Raw genomic sequence first — 16,289 nt, forward strand, 5'->3', positions numbered from 1 at the left:
TCTGCCACACCAGCCACCTGCACACCTGCATGTCCTCTCACACCACATCCATTATCCTCTTGTTTGCCCTCCCTCATCTCTTCCTGCCTTGTTACTCCATCTTCAGCATCCTTCTCCCAATATACCCTGCTTCCCTCTTTTGCACATGTCCAGACCATCTCATTTTCATCTGTCTGATGTTGTCTCCAAACCGTCCAACCTGTGATACCCCTCTTATGTCTTCATTCCTAGCTGGTCTCACTACCATCTCATACATTTTTCACCCTTTAATCCCAAATCACTCTTGTCACCTTTTTCCAACCAGTCCTACACATCCATTCACATCCTGGCTGCAGTCTCTTCTTCACCTGTCAACCACATCCTTCAGTATTTGGAGAGCTGACGCCAAGTACTGAAACTTATCTACCTTCACCCCCTCTACACTTTGCAGTCACACTATTCCACCATGCTCTCTCTCATTCACACACATGTATTCTGTTTTGCTCCTACTGACTTTCATTCCACTTCTCTCCAGGGCATATCTCCACTGCTCCAATCTGTCTTATCACGCTCTCTACTCTCACTACAGATCACATTGTCTTCTGCTGAGATCACAGTCTATTTAGACTCCTGTCAGATCTCATCCGTCAACCTGTCCATCACCAGTGCAAACAAGAAAGGACTCATTCTATCCTTGGTCTAATCTTACCTCTACCACGAGATTACCCCTACCTTACGCTGGGCACAGATATTGGTACTCGATGAATATGAATTAGTTCCTCAAACAAAATAGGAAATAAATCCACCAATGCCAAGTGTTCAACGTCCACATGACCTGAAATAACAAATGACTGATGGATTTTCTATATAAAGAGGCTAATTATGTTTTGTTTCTTCTTCACATTGGAAAAAGCCAAAGAGGACAACACCATTGAAAGAAAGGTACAAGAAAAGCCAAAAGTAATGTTGCCAACACTTTCATAGATAAGCCCCAGTCTTTCTGGGATCATTTATAGGTGAGACAATGAAGCCCAGACTGAAAATAAACCCTACCTATAGTAAAACATGGTGGACACTAACCAGTGACCTAAGGTGATGACTGGATGTCTTTGGTACCAGATCCCTTCAGAGGATCCTTGGGTACCACTAGAATTATTTTGTGCCAAACGTGTTGTTATTTAGGGAGCCTCAAATGAGAAGCATCACTTGCATTGTTGAGGGGCATGACCTGCCACATTTTTGGACATGTGTCATGGCTCTCTGTGCATGAGCCAGCACACAGGTGCCACAGTGTTGAGGAGCGCAGTGGCTGAAGAAGGCTAAGCGGACATCCAATTTTGACTTGGCTGCACCAAATAGATGGTTATGTTTGAGAGGTGGGGATGGGTCAGTTGTGTGCCACAAATCTGGATCTGAGAAATGTGTATCACTAAGAAAGGGAGATAAGTGAAAGCATTCAAGATCCCACTTGGCCATTTTGAATATTTGGTTATGCCATTCAGACTTATCAATGCACCAGCCATCTGGCAAGCCCAGGTTAATGATGTACATAGGGATATAATAATAATAATAATAATAATAATAATAATAATAATAATAAGGTATTTTATTTATAGGCACCTTTCTCAATACTCAAGGACACGGCACAGGAATAAAAACAAATAAAACAACAACAACAAATAATAAGTTAATCAAATGTTTTCTGTTCATCTACCTGGGCAATATTCTGATCTTTTCCTGAGGCAAATTTGAACATGTTCTCCTTGTGTGAGAACCACTCCATCAACCCCTTCAGAAGAACTTATTAATCAAGACAGAGAAATATAAAATCTACACAGACTCCATCAAGTTTCTGGATTACATTTTGGAGGTGGGACAAGTGAGACCAGACCCAGACAAGGTCAAAGCTGTTGTGGACTGGCCTACATGGTTCCTACATCATATAAACATCTCCAGTGCTTCCTTAGTTTTGTCCATTTCTACCACTGCTTCATTAAAAATTTAAGGCAAATCACAACTCCATTTACTCTACTTACTTGAATTACCAAGTCATTTTCCCAGGATTTAGAGGCTGACAAAGCATTCACTGAACTCAAACATCGTTTCACTTCAGCCCCTGTACTGGTACAACCAGTCCCATCTAGACAATATTGCTGAAATAAATGCCTCTGATACAGGGATGGGCAGGGTACGGTTTGCACACTCTGGCAAAAAGTTAGACCCCTGTGGTTTGTTCTGCCATTGTCTTATTCCAATAGTACAGAAATATGATACCAAAAACAGAATTGCTGGCAGTGAAATAGGTATTGGAGGAGTAGAGGTACTGGCTGGAGGGGGCTGAATATCCTTTTATTGTCTGGACTGACCACAAAAATATGTATATCCAGACAGCCAAGCAATTGAATATCCTGGCAAGCTCATTGGACATTTTTCCTTGGTTGATGCAATTTCACTCTTATTATCACCCTGTCTATAAGAATACAAAACCTGACACCCTCACCCATGAGCCACTATGTGGCTGTCTCATGGGAGATTGAATAATTGGTGAAACAAGCTCAATACAGCCATTCAGATCCTGGTAAGGGGTCACCCAAATGCCTCTTTGTTCCACACCAATCGGTTCACAAGTCCTGCAGTGGGCCTTTGCTTCCTGATTTGCTTGTCACCCTGGTAGTATACAAACCCTTTCCCTATTGTGCCAACGTTTTTGGTGGCCTACGATGGAGATTGACACCTGTGTCTGCATAGCTTCCACCATATATGCATGAGGGAAGACTTCTTACAACCCCCTACTGGCTTGCTACATCTACTACCAATCCTAGGTTGTTCATGGTCCAATCTTCTGGATTTTATCACTGGCCTTTTTACTTCCCACTGTTTTTCTGACTATTGTGGACTGATAAGAGACTGACTGTAGCACCAAGAAATCAACCAAAGTCTCACCACAACTGGGATATATATTTTGAGCCTTGATCAAACACGATATCCCTGGGAATACCATGGAGCCGGAAGATATGGTAAGTTCTATATGGAAGTTATGCAGTTTTTACATGAAAGTTTTGGTAGAGCTACAAAGTGAACAGCCTTGGAGAAACAAGTATGCTACAAAAACACTAAATTAAACAATTCCTTCAGAAAATAATTCACTGTTTCAAAAGGCTCAATATCCTAAGTGAAGCAGTTGTTTTGTGAATGGTTTCCTAATTCAAAATGCTAATAACATCAAATAAAACAGTTGCTTTGAAAATAATTCAGTGTTTTGAAATGCTCAAAACATCAAGTGAACCAACCGATTCAGAAAATGGCTTATAGGTATGAAAATTCTCGAAATAATATGATGGTGACATGTAATTGACAGTGGAGATTCCTTGGATTCAAAAATGACTTACTGTCTGGACACACCAAAACACATAATGAAAATATTGCCTCAGAAAATGATTCACTCAAATTAACTACACGAAAAACTCCATGGCTTCAGAAAATAGTTCAGTTCAGTTCAGGTCAATTCACTTAATGTATATAGCACCAAGTCACACCATACAGTAAATCACTCCAAGGTACTACACATAAATAAAGTTTAAACCTTACCAACCCATGAGTCAGAAGGAAAAACTCTCTAAAAGATTCTTCTTCTTCTTCTTATTATTATTATTATTAGAGAGAGAAACCTCAAGCAGACCAGACACAGGGGGTGACCATTTGCTAGACTAGCAAAGTAGAAAAACAATAAAGAATTGTCACAACATGCAGTGACAGAAATATTGCAGTTAAGGAGCCATATCGATGCCAGTGTTTCAAAAGGTTTGAAATGCTGAATAAATCATTTCAGAAAATGACTGTCTCTTAGATTTGAAATCCTAAATAAATCAATTGCTTCAGAAAATGATTCACTGTAAGATTTGATATGCTAAATAAATCAATTGCTTAATAAAATGATGCTAACACTGGTAACCCTCAGAGCCCTATTAACACACGCCTGTGTCCTGGCCAACTTTCCATCATAAATATATTAACGGATCATGTCTTTTACACACTATTCTCCACAGATATACGTGTTCACCTTCAGAAAGCTGAGATTGTTCTAAACATTTTGGTATGCAACATATGGGCATTATACTAAAGAAAAGTACCTTAAAAGGGGAATTTCTTAAGGTATGTAAAATCAAGAAAATATCCTTTTGGCTCTAAGGAGTAAACAAATGCTTCAGAAAATGACTCGGCTTCTATTTATAAATTAATCAACTTCTGCAAAAATGTATTCATTTTTTTGAAAACGCTTCAGAAAAAAGTTCGGCATATTAAAATGTTTGAAACACCACAGTAAATTCTAGTGGCAGTAAAACCTTGGTCAAAATAAATTCCTGGTTACGTCCCTGCTTGTACACGTTGTGTTGCATTGCATAAACAGATCGGAGTATCTTTATAAAATGAAACACGAACCATTTAGATAAAGTTACACCCACTCTCAGAAAAAGGTCATGTTACTGTTTTCAGTGTGGCAACTTCATACTGTGGACTTTTAGTTTTGCACACATACTGAAAGAGGAAACTCCAGCACTATGCTTTGCATTTTAGCAAAATCACCTCGTATTCTTTTTCCCTTCTTGATTTTATATTTAAACGCATTAATAAGGCAGATCTCACCCATGCACGGTTCATTATGTTACTAAAACACTTTCAGAGCTGCACTTACCCAGACTGATTCTCTTCTCCATCCAGGCCAAGATGTCTTTGGCATAGCGGCACCATATTTTGGTATACTGCAGCGCCGTCCCCACTCCATCCTGACAGCGACACAGGGCCAAGTCTGCATCCTGAGCTGAGAGGGAGTACATCAGCATGACTGCAGGTTCTGATGGGCCACACACACCATGGGTACCAGTCTACTAGAAGTCTCAAACGGCTTCAAGCCCCAAGCAGATACCACCCTATTTTCTAGACTTTAATAACCAGGAAGTAAAAAAAAAGTATCTTTGAAAACATTTATATAGACTGCAAGGCAAAGCTGTTCCACAAATCAGTGATCCCGATCCCGTCTCATCCCTGTCACTCTGTTCCATCTGCCACATGGACTTGTTGAAGAATCTCCTCTTCAGTCCCAATTCTGTGAGTTGACACAAAAAAGGAAGTGACCAGACAAAGGAGGTTTTCTATTTACTAAAAGAACAACAGCTTTAAGTTAATAACTTCCCTCTTCTTCTCTCTTCCGGGCCTCTTCCTGTCTCACCTGTTCACTTCTCTTCAATTTGAATAAAACAAGCCCACAGTGTGACGCATCAGACACAACGCATGGCGGAACTACTGCGGTCTGGCAGGCCTGGGCACTGACACAACAACTGCTCTGGTTCTTCCTGTGTGACTGCGCACCAGCAGAGGGTGGCGGATGTACGGGGGGGTGGACATCAAGTAGAATCTGACCCACTTTCTCTTTCCTCAAAGCTTTCCACTCTAGTAGCTGAATGACAGTTTAGCAAAGATATGAAGCACAACTTCAGGATCTCCTGAAGTGTCAACCTCCATCCCCCCTCCAAAAAACAAAACAAGACAAAAAACCCCCAAATAAAACAAAAAAGAAAATGCAAGCACACCAAACAGTTTCACTTCTTCTAAAGAATCGTTCTAACAAATCATTTTAGAGACAAAGCAACCACGCTTCATCAGAAAGAGCGTAGTAACTTCTCTCTTAAGTTCCTCAGTTGCATGTGGAGGTTTGATTCAGTCTTGCATAGAAGCCATATCCAGTTAGAGGTATAGAGAGAAAAAAAACAAAACAAACAACAAAAAAAACCCAAAAAGGAAGAAGCCACAAAAACAACAGGTAAGACTGTGTTCCAAAGTTGAAGTAGGTTATCAGCATCTGTGCTGGCTCTTTGACCGGACCCTCTGAGGATTATCCTGAGAAGCTCCAGATTACACCATGGCAGGTTTTAGAAGAGCGTGGACTCAGGTTTACCTCCTGGTGTGTGACACAGATTAGATATCTTATCCCAACCAATTGGGGCACGGCAAACCTGGCTGCTAATGAGCTTGTTGTTTTTATAGCTCATTTTCAGTTGCTTCCAAATATTCACAAAGGTTGTTTATTAATTAATTCATCATTCACTGACAGCGAAACACAATCCGAGGCTACATCTGAGTATATTGTGTCTTTGATATTTGTTTGCACCACAGAGGTACCTCAAAATGATGAACACCACCAGTGTTGTTTATTGGAAATTTAACAAAAAAACTGCTAAATATGTCACATTTATGAACAAATATCTTTTGTTTCAGGGGTTTTGCAATTCATAAGCAAACCAAGTTGCAAGTAATTAGAGTTGGACATCATCAACTGTCTTTTAGGTCTTTTCTGCCACAGGTAAGCAGTTCTTGAACCGGTGTCCTTCAGAGTTATTCAAACCTTGGTGCCATCTACCAAACTTGCCCATATTTCTGTAGCACCAAGTCCGGTCTTGGTCTCGAGACCATTGTTTCACTTACTTGGTCTCATCTCAAAACAGAAAGCCATTCTACTTTATTTTGACTCAGTATTGGACAACAATAAATATGCCCATGAATTTAAAATTATATTAACAAAATTAATAAACAAGAGTACTGTGCTCGGAGTGCACAAACCTCCACCACTAGTTTCCAATTCCACACATTTTTACCTTGGAAAAATTTTCAAGGTGAAAGTTGTGTTAGAAATGAATTGTCATAAACTAAAATATAATACAAAATATAGATCAAAAGGGCGTTTCAATGTTAAAATCAAATATCCGCTAAATCCGCAATCCGGATCAGATGTAGATCAGACTTAGTCTATTCATTGAGAGTGCCAGTTAGCACCTCACTGTTACAAATGAGAGTGATTGGGGCACTTTTGATTGAGATATAATGCAAAATGTACACCAAAAGGGCTTTTCAATATTAAATTCAAATGTCCACAAAATCCACAATCCAAATCAGATCCGGATCAAACTTTGACAGGCAATAGTGAGTGCCAGTCTGCACCTCACATTCAAATATGAGAGTGATTGAGGCACGTTTGATTAAGATATAATGTAAAATGTCCATTAAATGGGGTTTTCAATGTTAAATATAATGCCCACAAAATCTGTAATCAGGATTAAATTTGGATCAAACTTTGTCAGTTGATAAAGGATACCATCCTACATGACTCTTTCAAATCTGAAAGAAATTTGATGTTTTTTGACAGTTATGAATTTTCGAATATTCATTCAATGTTAAAGGATAGGGATTTTTCCAATTTTCCAAAATTTTTCCTGACTTTGACCTATGACCTTGAAAGTTTAATCAGTTCTTGTCTATCAAGATATGAATCCTCTGTAAAAGATTTCATAACAATATATTAAAAATTGTGGGTTACATGCAGTTCACCAACACGCAAATAAACAAAACAAATGGGTGAATTCATTACCTCCAGCCCAACTTCGTTGGCAGAGGTAATGAATTAACATTGTATTGACTGGTGCTATATTTTGATTGTGTTACATGGTGTTCAGGGCATCACAGAGAAAAAACATGAATTGTGCTGAGAGCCACATAATGCCATTTAATATGTTATGCTTTGTGAAAATTAAATATAAGATTGCAATTATTCACACACTCACTAGAAAGTGAGTTCAGCATCGGTCTTAGAAACATGTTCAGTTTTGGTATACTTTTGTTTTTTTTTTTTTAACCTTTTGACCTCAAACAATATTCAGGTTGACCCCAGCTGAGCCTGTGTCTCCTACAGGAATTTCACTTTTGAGTATTAACAGGGGTGATGTGTTTTTAAGGTTTCGCTCTCAACTCCATCTTGCCTCCTCAACGACTCGGTCTTGACCACTCTAAAATCCCAAAGTCTGAGTCTTGACTCGCACTTATTAATTTTAACTGTCTCTCCAATGCATTTTTTTTTTACTTTATGCTACGACCAGTAGTTTCAAGTATTTTACACTGATACCTGCCTAGGCTACACACGCCTTACATATATGTCAGTTAGACGTTGTTCGGATCAGTCTTCAATTTTTTGGGGGTATTGTTTTCGGTTGATTTTCTTGCAATGAGTTTGCCACCAAAAAAGGTAATCACGCCTACCACTGTCCCTGTTACCGTTAACTGATCCCTCTCCGTCAAGCCAGTTACAGACTACCCTTGCCTACGTGTCGCTGCATCCGCTAGCCCTGAGCTCTTCTTAGCCAGGAGCTGTTCTACCTCTGTATCCTTTCACTGTGGTACTTATATCTTGTACACTTTATGGTTGTGAATATATACAAATTGTTTTTTAATAACAGGGAGAAGTGGGGTACAATTAGCTAAACTTAGCTGCTAACACTAGGTTATCGAGTCGGCTGCAGCACCGTCTGTCATAGCTAACAACATACAGTGGGGTAAAAAAGTATTTAGTCAGTCCCTAATTGTGCAAGTTCTCCTACTTAGAAAGATGAGAGAGGTCTGTAATTTTCATCATAGGTACACTTCAACTATGACAGACAAAATGAGAAGAAAACAAAAATCCAGAAAATCACATTGTAGGATTTTTAAAGAATTTATTTGTAAATTATAGTGGAAAATAAGTATTTGTTCACCCACAAACAAGCAAGATTTTTGGTTCTCACAGACCTGTAACTTCTTCTTTAAGAAGCTCTTCTGTCCTCCACCTGTTACCTGTATTAATGGCACCTGTTTGAACTCATTATCTGTATAAGAGACACCTGTCCACAGCCTCAAACAGTCAGACTCCAAACTCAACCATGGCCAAGATCAAAGAGCTGTCAATGAACACCAGGAAGAAAACTGTAGACCTGCACCAGGCTGGGAAGAGTGAATCTACAATAGTCAAGCAGGTTGGTGTGAATAAATCAACTGTGGGAACAATTGTAAGAAAATGGAAGACATACTAGACCATTGATAATCTCCCTCGATCTGGGGCTCCACGCAAGATCTCATCCCGTGGGGTCAAAATGATCATGAGAACGGTGAACAAAAATCCCAGAACTACACGGAAGGACCTGATGAAGGACCTGCAGAGAGCTGGGACCAAAGTAACAAAGGCTACACACTATGCACAGAGGGTCTCAAATCCTGCAGTGCCAGGCATGTCTCCCTGCTTAAGCCAGTACATGTCCAGGCCCATCTGAAGTTTGCCAGAGAGCATATGGATGATCCAGAAGAGGACTGGGGGAATATCATGTGGTTAGATGAAACCAAAATAGAATTTTTTGGTAAAAACTCAACTCATCGTATTTGGAGGAAGAAGAATGCTGAGTTGCATCCTAAGAACATCATATCTACTGTGAAGCATGGGGGTGGAAACATCATGCTTTGGGCTGTTTTTCTACAAAGGGGACAGGACGACTGATTCGTGTTAAGGGAAGAATGAATGGAGCCATGTATCATGAGATTTTAAGCCAAAACCTCCTTCCATCAGTGAGAGCATTGAAGATGCAATGTGGCTGGGTCTTCCAGCATTACAATGATCTCAAACACACCGCTCGGGCAATGAAGGAGTGGCTCCGTAAAAAGCATTTCAAGGTCCTGGAATGACCGAGCCAGTCTCCAGACCTCAACCCCATAGAAAATTTGTTGAGGGAGTTGAAAGTCCGTGTTGCACAGCGACAGCTTCAAAACATCACTGCTCTAGAGGAGATCTGCATGGAGGAATGGGCCAAAATACCAGCTACAGTGTGTGCAAACCCTGGTGAAGATGTTTGACCTCTGTCATTGCCAACAAAGATTACATTACAAAGTACTGAGTTGAACTTTTGTTATTGACCAAATACTTATTTTCCACCACAATTTACAAATAAATTCTTTAAAAATCCTACAATGTGATTTCCTGGATATTGTTTTCTCATTTTGTCTCTCATAGTTGAAGTGTACCTATGATGAAAATTACAGACCTCTCTCCTCTTTCTAAGGAGGAGAACACAATCAGGGACTGACTAAATACTTTTTACCCCACTGTAGCTGGTTCTGTTTGTTAAGTTAACGTTAATAGACACTTTTGTTTCCGTTTGTTGTTATATGTATTGGCTGTTACGATCGTTATTGTAGGGTGTAGCGACACTATTGTGCTTTATATTCTAGTTATCGGTTTTATTTAGTTTTTTTTGGTTAGCAAGGTGTGGTAGGCTAGTTATAGGCTAAATTACGATAGCACTTCTGACTATATAGCCAACTGTCAGGATTTATACTCTTTTACATGATGTAGATTTTTAATGGTTCTTTAGTTTAAATGTTTCTTTAATAGATATCAATAGATAGTATCTAAGTTTGGGGTTTCCATTAGAAAGCATGTAGAGTACGGAATTTGTCTTTCTATATATAGTTATTGTACATGTTGTTTACTGCCCTGTTTGTGTAAATGTCACTTATATACATGCTGTCCATATTCTTGAACCACTTGGGTGAGTAGGGAGAGTTCCCATGGGATAAAAAGCTTTTAAACCTACCACCCTGGTTCTCAAGACCAGGGACCTAAGTTGCTCTGTCCCTTCTTCTTTCTTATTCTCTGTTTATATATATATACGAGGGCTGTCAATAAAGTATAGGTCCTTTTTATTTTTTTCAAAAACTATATGGATTGAACCCTCGTGCGCATGCGTGAGTTTTTCCACGCCTGTCGGTGACGTCATCCTCCTGTGAGCACTCCTTGTGAGAGGAGTCGTCCAGCCCCTCGTTGGAATTCCTTTGTCTGAGAAGTTGCTGAGAGACTGGCGCTTTGTTTGATCAAAATTTTTTCTAAACCTGTGAGGCACATCGAAGTGGACACGGTTCGAAAAATTAAGCTGGTTTTCGGTGAAAATTTTAACGGCTGATGAGAGATTTTGAGGTGATACTGTCGCTTTAAGGACTTCCCACGTAGTGGGATGTCGCGCAGCGGTCCCAGGCGCCGTCGTCAGCCTGTTTCAAGCTGAAAACCTCCACATTTCAGGCTCTATTGATCCAGGACATCGTGAGAGAACAGAGAAGTTTCAGAAGAAGTCAGTTTCAGCATTTTATCCGGATATTCCACTGTTAAAGGAGATGTTTTTAATAAAAGACGTGCAGATGGGTCCGCGCGTCGGGACGCAGCCGGCGCGGTGCGGCGGCACAGGAAAAACACCTCCGTGTTGATAACCATTTGTAAAATCCAGGTGGCTTTTGATGGCTTTCAGTGGAGTGAGTATCTGAGAAATTGTTTAACAGCTGGACATGTTCCAACTTGTCCTTAAGGCTTCCAACAGAGGTGTTTTTCCTGTGGCAGAGCGTCGCGGCGGCTGCGAGCCGACGCTGCAATCCGTCCGCACGTCTTTCATTAAAAAAATCTCCTTTAACAGTGGAATATCCGGATAAAATGCTGAAACCGACTTCTTCTGAAACTTCTCTGTTCTCTCACGACGTCCTGGATCAATAGAGCCTGAAATGTGGAGGTTTTCAGCTTGAAACAGGCTGACGACGGCGCCTGGGAGTGCTGTGCGATGTCCCACTGCGTGGGAAGTCCTTAAAGCGACAGTATCACCTCAAAATCTCTCATCAGCCGTTAAAATTTTCACCGAAAACCAGCTTAATTTTTCGAACCGTGTCCACTTCGATGTGCCTCACAGGTTTAGAAAAACTTTTGATCAAACAAAGCGCCAGTCTCTCAGCAACTTCTCAGACAAAGGAATTCCAACGAGGGGCTGGACGACTCCTCCCACAAGGAGTGCTCACAGGCGGATGACGTCACCGACAGGCGTGGAAAAACTCACGCATGTGCACGAGGGTTCAAGCATGTCTGACGTAAAAACATATGAATGAAATCCATATAGTTTTTGAAAAAAATAAAAAGGACCTATACTTTATTGACAGCCCTCGTATATATATATATATATATATATATACACATATTTATGAGTACCTTAGTATCCACTAGTAGAATTCCACCTTAGATTTGGAATGTATAATAGAAGATATACCTTACTGAATTGTCATGCCCAATTGAAGTGGCTCACGCTAGTCTCTGTCTTTTTGTTGCCCACTGTCCTCTTACTGGATGGACTTCGGCCTTCCTGGTGGGTCTAAAAGCCGAGAGCAGCTGTCTCCAACTTAATCCTCTGTTCTTATCCTAATCTTGTTACAGCAGGGCAGTTACGTCTCATGCCAAATTATACTAAAAAAAACCCCCAAACAAATAAGAAGACGTAAAATGTTGGAATAACAAAGATTACAAGTTGACATTGCGTGCGGTCATCAGGAATGATCTACCAGATGTCAGTTGGTGGGATGCGATCAGGTGAGCAGAATGGACACCTGGAGCTGGTAATTAAACATTCATCGCCTCTAATAAATAATTATTAACAGCCCATGTCCCCAGATGTGTCTTTAAGAACAGATTCTGTCCCTGCAACATGTACAGTTACATGCACACATACATACACATAATACCTGATAGGTTTCCGTCTGCTTCATTGACCTCATTTGTCTCCCGACAAAATGTGCCTTCACACTGTTGGAAGAAAACAGACTCAACAAATTTATGACCAACACTCCCCAAAAGACCCCAACAATGTAAAATCAATGGTTTGCTTATGATGAAAAAAAAGATTGTTCATGGTGTGAGTGATGTGAAAGGTTCAGCAGCAGATGCTTGATATCACGGTTTTGATCCCTTACATTTTGGTCTGTGAGGTCTGCACTTTCTGTAGAGATGGATTCTGGGATAGATAGTGAGTCGGTGTCTGCCAGTAGCTCCTCACCTGTCCTGAATACAGATATAAAGAAAAGAATATAAAAAGGCGTTCTTCAAGACAGGTGAAAAATCTGTATTTTACGCATACTGTACACACACACACACACACACACACACACACACACACACACACACACACACACACACACACACACACACACACACACACACATATGTGTATATATATATATATATATATATATATATATATATACATACATATACAGTAGTGTTCAGAATAATAGTAGTGCTATGTGACTAAAAAGATTAATCCAGCTTTTGAGTATATTTCTTATTGTTACATGGGAAACAAGGTACCATTAGATTCTGTAGATTCTCACAAATCCAACAAGACCAAGCATTCATGATATGCACACTCTTAAGGCTATGAAATTGGGCTATTATTAAAAAAAAAACTAGAAAAGGGGGTGTTCACAATAATAGTAGTGTGGCATTCAGTCAGTGAGTTTGTCAATTTTGTGGAACAAACAGGTGTGAATCAGGTGTCCCCTATTTAAGGATGAAGCCAGCACCTGTTGAACATGCTTTTCTCTTTGAAAGCCTGAGGAAAATGGGACGTTCAAGACATTGTTCAGAAGAACAGCGTAGTTTGATTAAAAAGTTGATTGGAGAGGGGAAAACTTATACGCAGGTGCAAAGAATTATAGGCTGTTCATCTACAATGTTCTCCAATGCGTTAAAATGGACAAAAAAAACAGAGACGCGTGGAAGAAAACGGAAAACAACCATCAAAATGGATAGAAGAATAACCAGAATGGCAAAGGCTCACCCATTGATCAGCCCCAGGATGATCAAAGACAGTCTGGAGTTACCTGTAATTGCTGTGACAGTTAGAAGACGCCTGTGTGAAGCTAATTTATTTGCAAAAATCCCCCGCAAAGTCCCCCTGTTAAATAAAAGCAGAAGAGGTTACAATTTGCCAACTTGCCATCAAGTGGCCTAAAGAGAAATGGAGGAATATTTTGTGGACTGATGAGAGTAAAATTGTTCTTTTTGGGTCCAAGGGCCACAGACAGTTTGTGAGACGACCCCCAAACTCTGAATTCAAGCCACAGTTCACAGTGAAGACAGTGAAGCATGGTGGTGCAAGCATCATGATATGGGCATGTTTCTCCTACTATGGTGTTGGGCCTATATATCGCATACCAGGTATCATGGATCAGTTTGGATATGTCAAAATACTTGAAGAAGTCATGTTGCCTTATGCTGAAGAGGACATGCCCTTGAAATGGGTGTTTCAACAAGACAATGACCCCAAGCACACTAGTAAACGAGCAAAATCTTGGTTCCAAACCAACAAAATTAATGCTTCGCAGATGTGAAGAAATCATGCAAAATTGTGTTTATACAACTAAATACTAATTTAGTGATTCACAGGATTGTTAAAAAAGCAGTTTGAACATAATAGTTTTGAGTTTGTAGCGTCAACAGCAGATGCTGCTATTATTGTGAACACCCCCTTTTCTACTTTTTTTTTTACTATTAGCCCAATTTCATAGCCTTAAGAGTGTGCACATCATGAATGCTTGGTGTTGTTGGATTTGTGAGAATCTACTGAATCTACTGGTACCTTGTTTCCCATGTAACAATAAGAAATATACTCAAAACCTGAATTAATCTTTTTAGTCACATAGCACTACTATTATTCTGAACACTACTGTATATACAGTTGTGCTCATACATTTACATACACTGGCAAAAGTTTTGGCTCATTTTTCAGAGAATATGAATCATAACACAAAAAGTTTTTTTCCACTCATGGTTAGTGGCTGGGTGAAGCCATTTATTGTCAAACAACTGTGTTTACTCTTTTTAAATTATAATGACAACAGAAACTACCCAAATGACCCTGATCAAAAGTTGACATACTCCAGTTCTTAATGCTGTGTATTGCCCCCTTTAACATCAACAACAGCTTGGAGACTTTTGTGCTAGTTGTGGAAGAGGCTCTCTATTTACTCTGATGGTAAAGCTGCCCATTCTTCTTGCCAAAAAGCCTCAGGTTCCTGTAAATTCCTGGGCTGTCTTGCATGAACTGCACATTTGAGATCTCCCCAGAGTGGCTCAGTGATATTGAGATGGCCACTCCAGGACCTTCACTTTATTCTCCTGTAGCCAATGACAGGTCAACTTGGCCTTGTGTTTTGGATCATTGTCATGTTGCAATGTCCAAGAATGTCCCATGTGCAGCTTCTGAGTTGATGAGTGCAAATTTTCCTCCAGTATTTTCTGATAACATGCTGCATTCATTCTGCCATCTCTTTTGACCAGGTTTCCTGTGACCTTGTAGCTCACACATCCCCAAACATCAGCAATTCACCTCCGTGTTACACAGAAGGTAGGGTGTACCTTTCATCATAGGCCTTGTTGACTCCTCTCCAAATGTAATGTTTATGGTTGTGGCCAAACCAAATGTTTTGTTCTCTGTGCTGTTTGGCGTATTGTAAGTGGGATACTTTGTGGCATTTGCGTAGTAATGGCTTTGTTATGGTGGCTCAACCATGCAGCCTGTTTTTCTTTGAGTGACTCCTAATTGGGCATGTTGAAACAGCCACACCACTTTGTTTCAGACAGTCCTGTATTTTAGCTGAAGTTATTTGTGGGGTTTTCTTTGCATCCCACACTATGTTCCTGACAGTTGTTGCTGAAATTTCTGTTGGTCTATCTGACCGCGGTTTGGTTTCCCTCATTTTCCACTTCTTGATTAGAGTTTGAACACTGCCGATTGGTATTCTTAGGTTCTTGGATATCTTTTTATATCCCTTTCCCTTTTCTATACAGTTCAATTACCTTTTCCCACAGATCCCTTGACAATACATTTGCTTTCCCTATGACTCACAAACCAGAAATGTCAGTGCAGCACTGGATGAAAGATGCAAGGGGCTGTCAGGAGGTCAGACACTCACTGACCTTTGATACTGTTTGTAATATTATCCTATGCCACTTGTACGTTAAGAAAGCTGTGTTAAACATTTACAATACACGAGCTAAGCTAGCATGGTGAACCACTACAGTGTCTGGCTATGCCAGCTATCTTGTGTTTTTGCTATCCAGTGAATTATGTAAAAGGAGTGCCTAGGCCTATGCAATATCCACTGAAGCTATGTTGATTAGCTAGCTAGCTAGCTAGCTAACTCACATGGAACACAGCTATTGCGGTCAATGCTCATTCATGTCAGGCTGAGTGGAGGCGAAGCACAGACAGAGGCTGGACACAAATGCAGGCTCACAAACAGGACGTATGAGTAAAAAGGATGTTTTTTTATTTAGGCAAGGGTTAAGTAACAGGGAGGCAGTCCACGGAGCAAAAGTACCAGGCAGGGACAAGACAGAGGACGTGGTCAAAAACAAGCAGGGTCAGTACACGAGCAAACAGGGTTATCAGGGCTGAGGCAAAAAGCAGGATCCGGTACACAGAGCAGAGTCAAAAACACGGCTTGGCATAACAGGACTGAGACAAAGTGCTGGTAAGTGATTGAAATCAACAAACGAGCAGGGAGGAAGTGAACAGAAGCAGTTTAAATCAGAACAGGTGGTCATAGGATAAGGAGGTGCACGTGGTGGGGGAAGGACCTGGAAGGGGGTGTGG

At 40.3% G+C, this 16,289-nt stretch overlaps 1 protein-coding gene across 1 annotated transcript in view; it reads right to left on the reverse strand.

Annotated features, from left to right (window-relative positions):
• The window catches only part of gmip (GEM interacting protein), a 48,737-nt gene that overhangs the window by 28,088 nt on the left and 4,360 nt on the right, over positions 1 to 16,289 (reverse strand). The window contains exons 3-5 of the mRNA XM_034190546.1: positions 12,604 to 12,691; positions 12,376 to 12,436; positions 4,673 to 4,798 (exon numbers count right to left, since the gene is read on the reverse strand). Of these exons, the coding sequence (XP_034046437.1) occupies positions 4,673 to 4,798; positions 12,376 to 12,436; positions 12,604 to 12,691 (275 nt within the window). The remainder of the gene's footprint in view (positions 1 to 4,672; positions 4,799 to 12,375; positions 12,437 to 12,603; positions 12,692 to 16,289) is intronic.

The sequence above is a fragment of the Thalassophryne amazonica genome, chromosome 16 (genome assembly GCF_902500255.1).
Source record: "Thalassophryne amazonica chromosome 16, fThaAma1.1, whole genome shotgun sequence".
NCBI classification, from domain to species: domain Eukaryota; kingdom Metazoa; phylum Chordata; class Actinopteri; order Batrachoidiformes; family Batrachoididae; genus Thalassophryne; species Thalassophryne amazonica.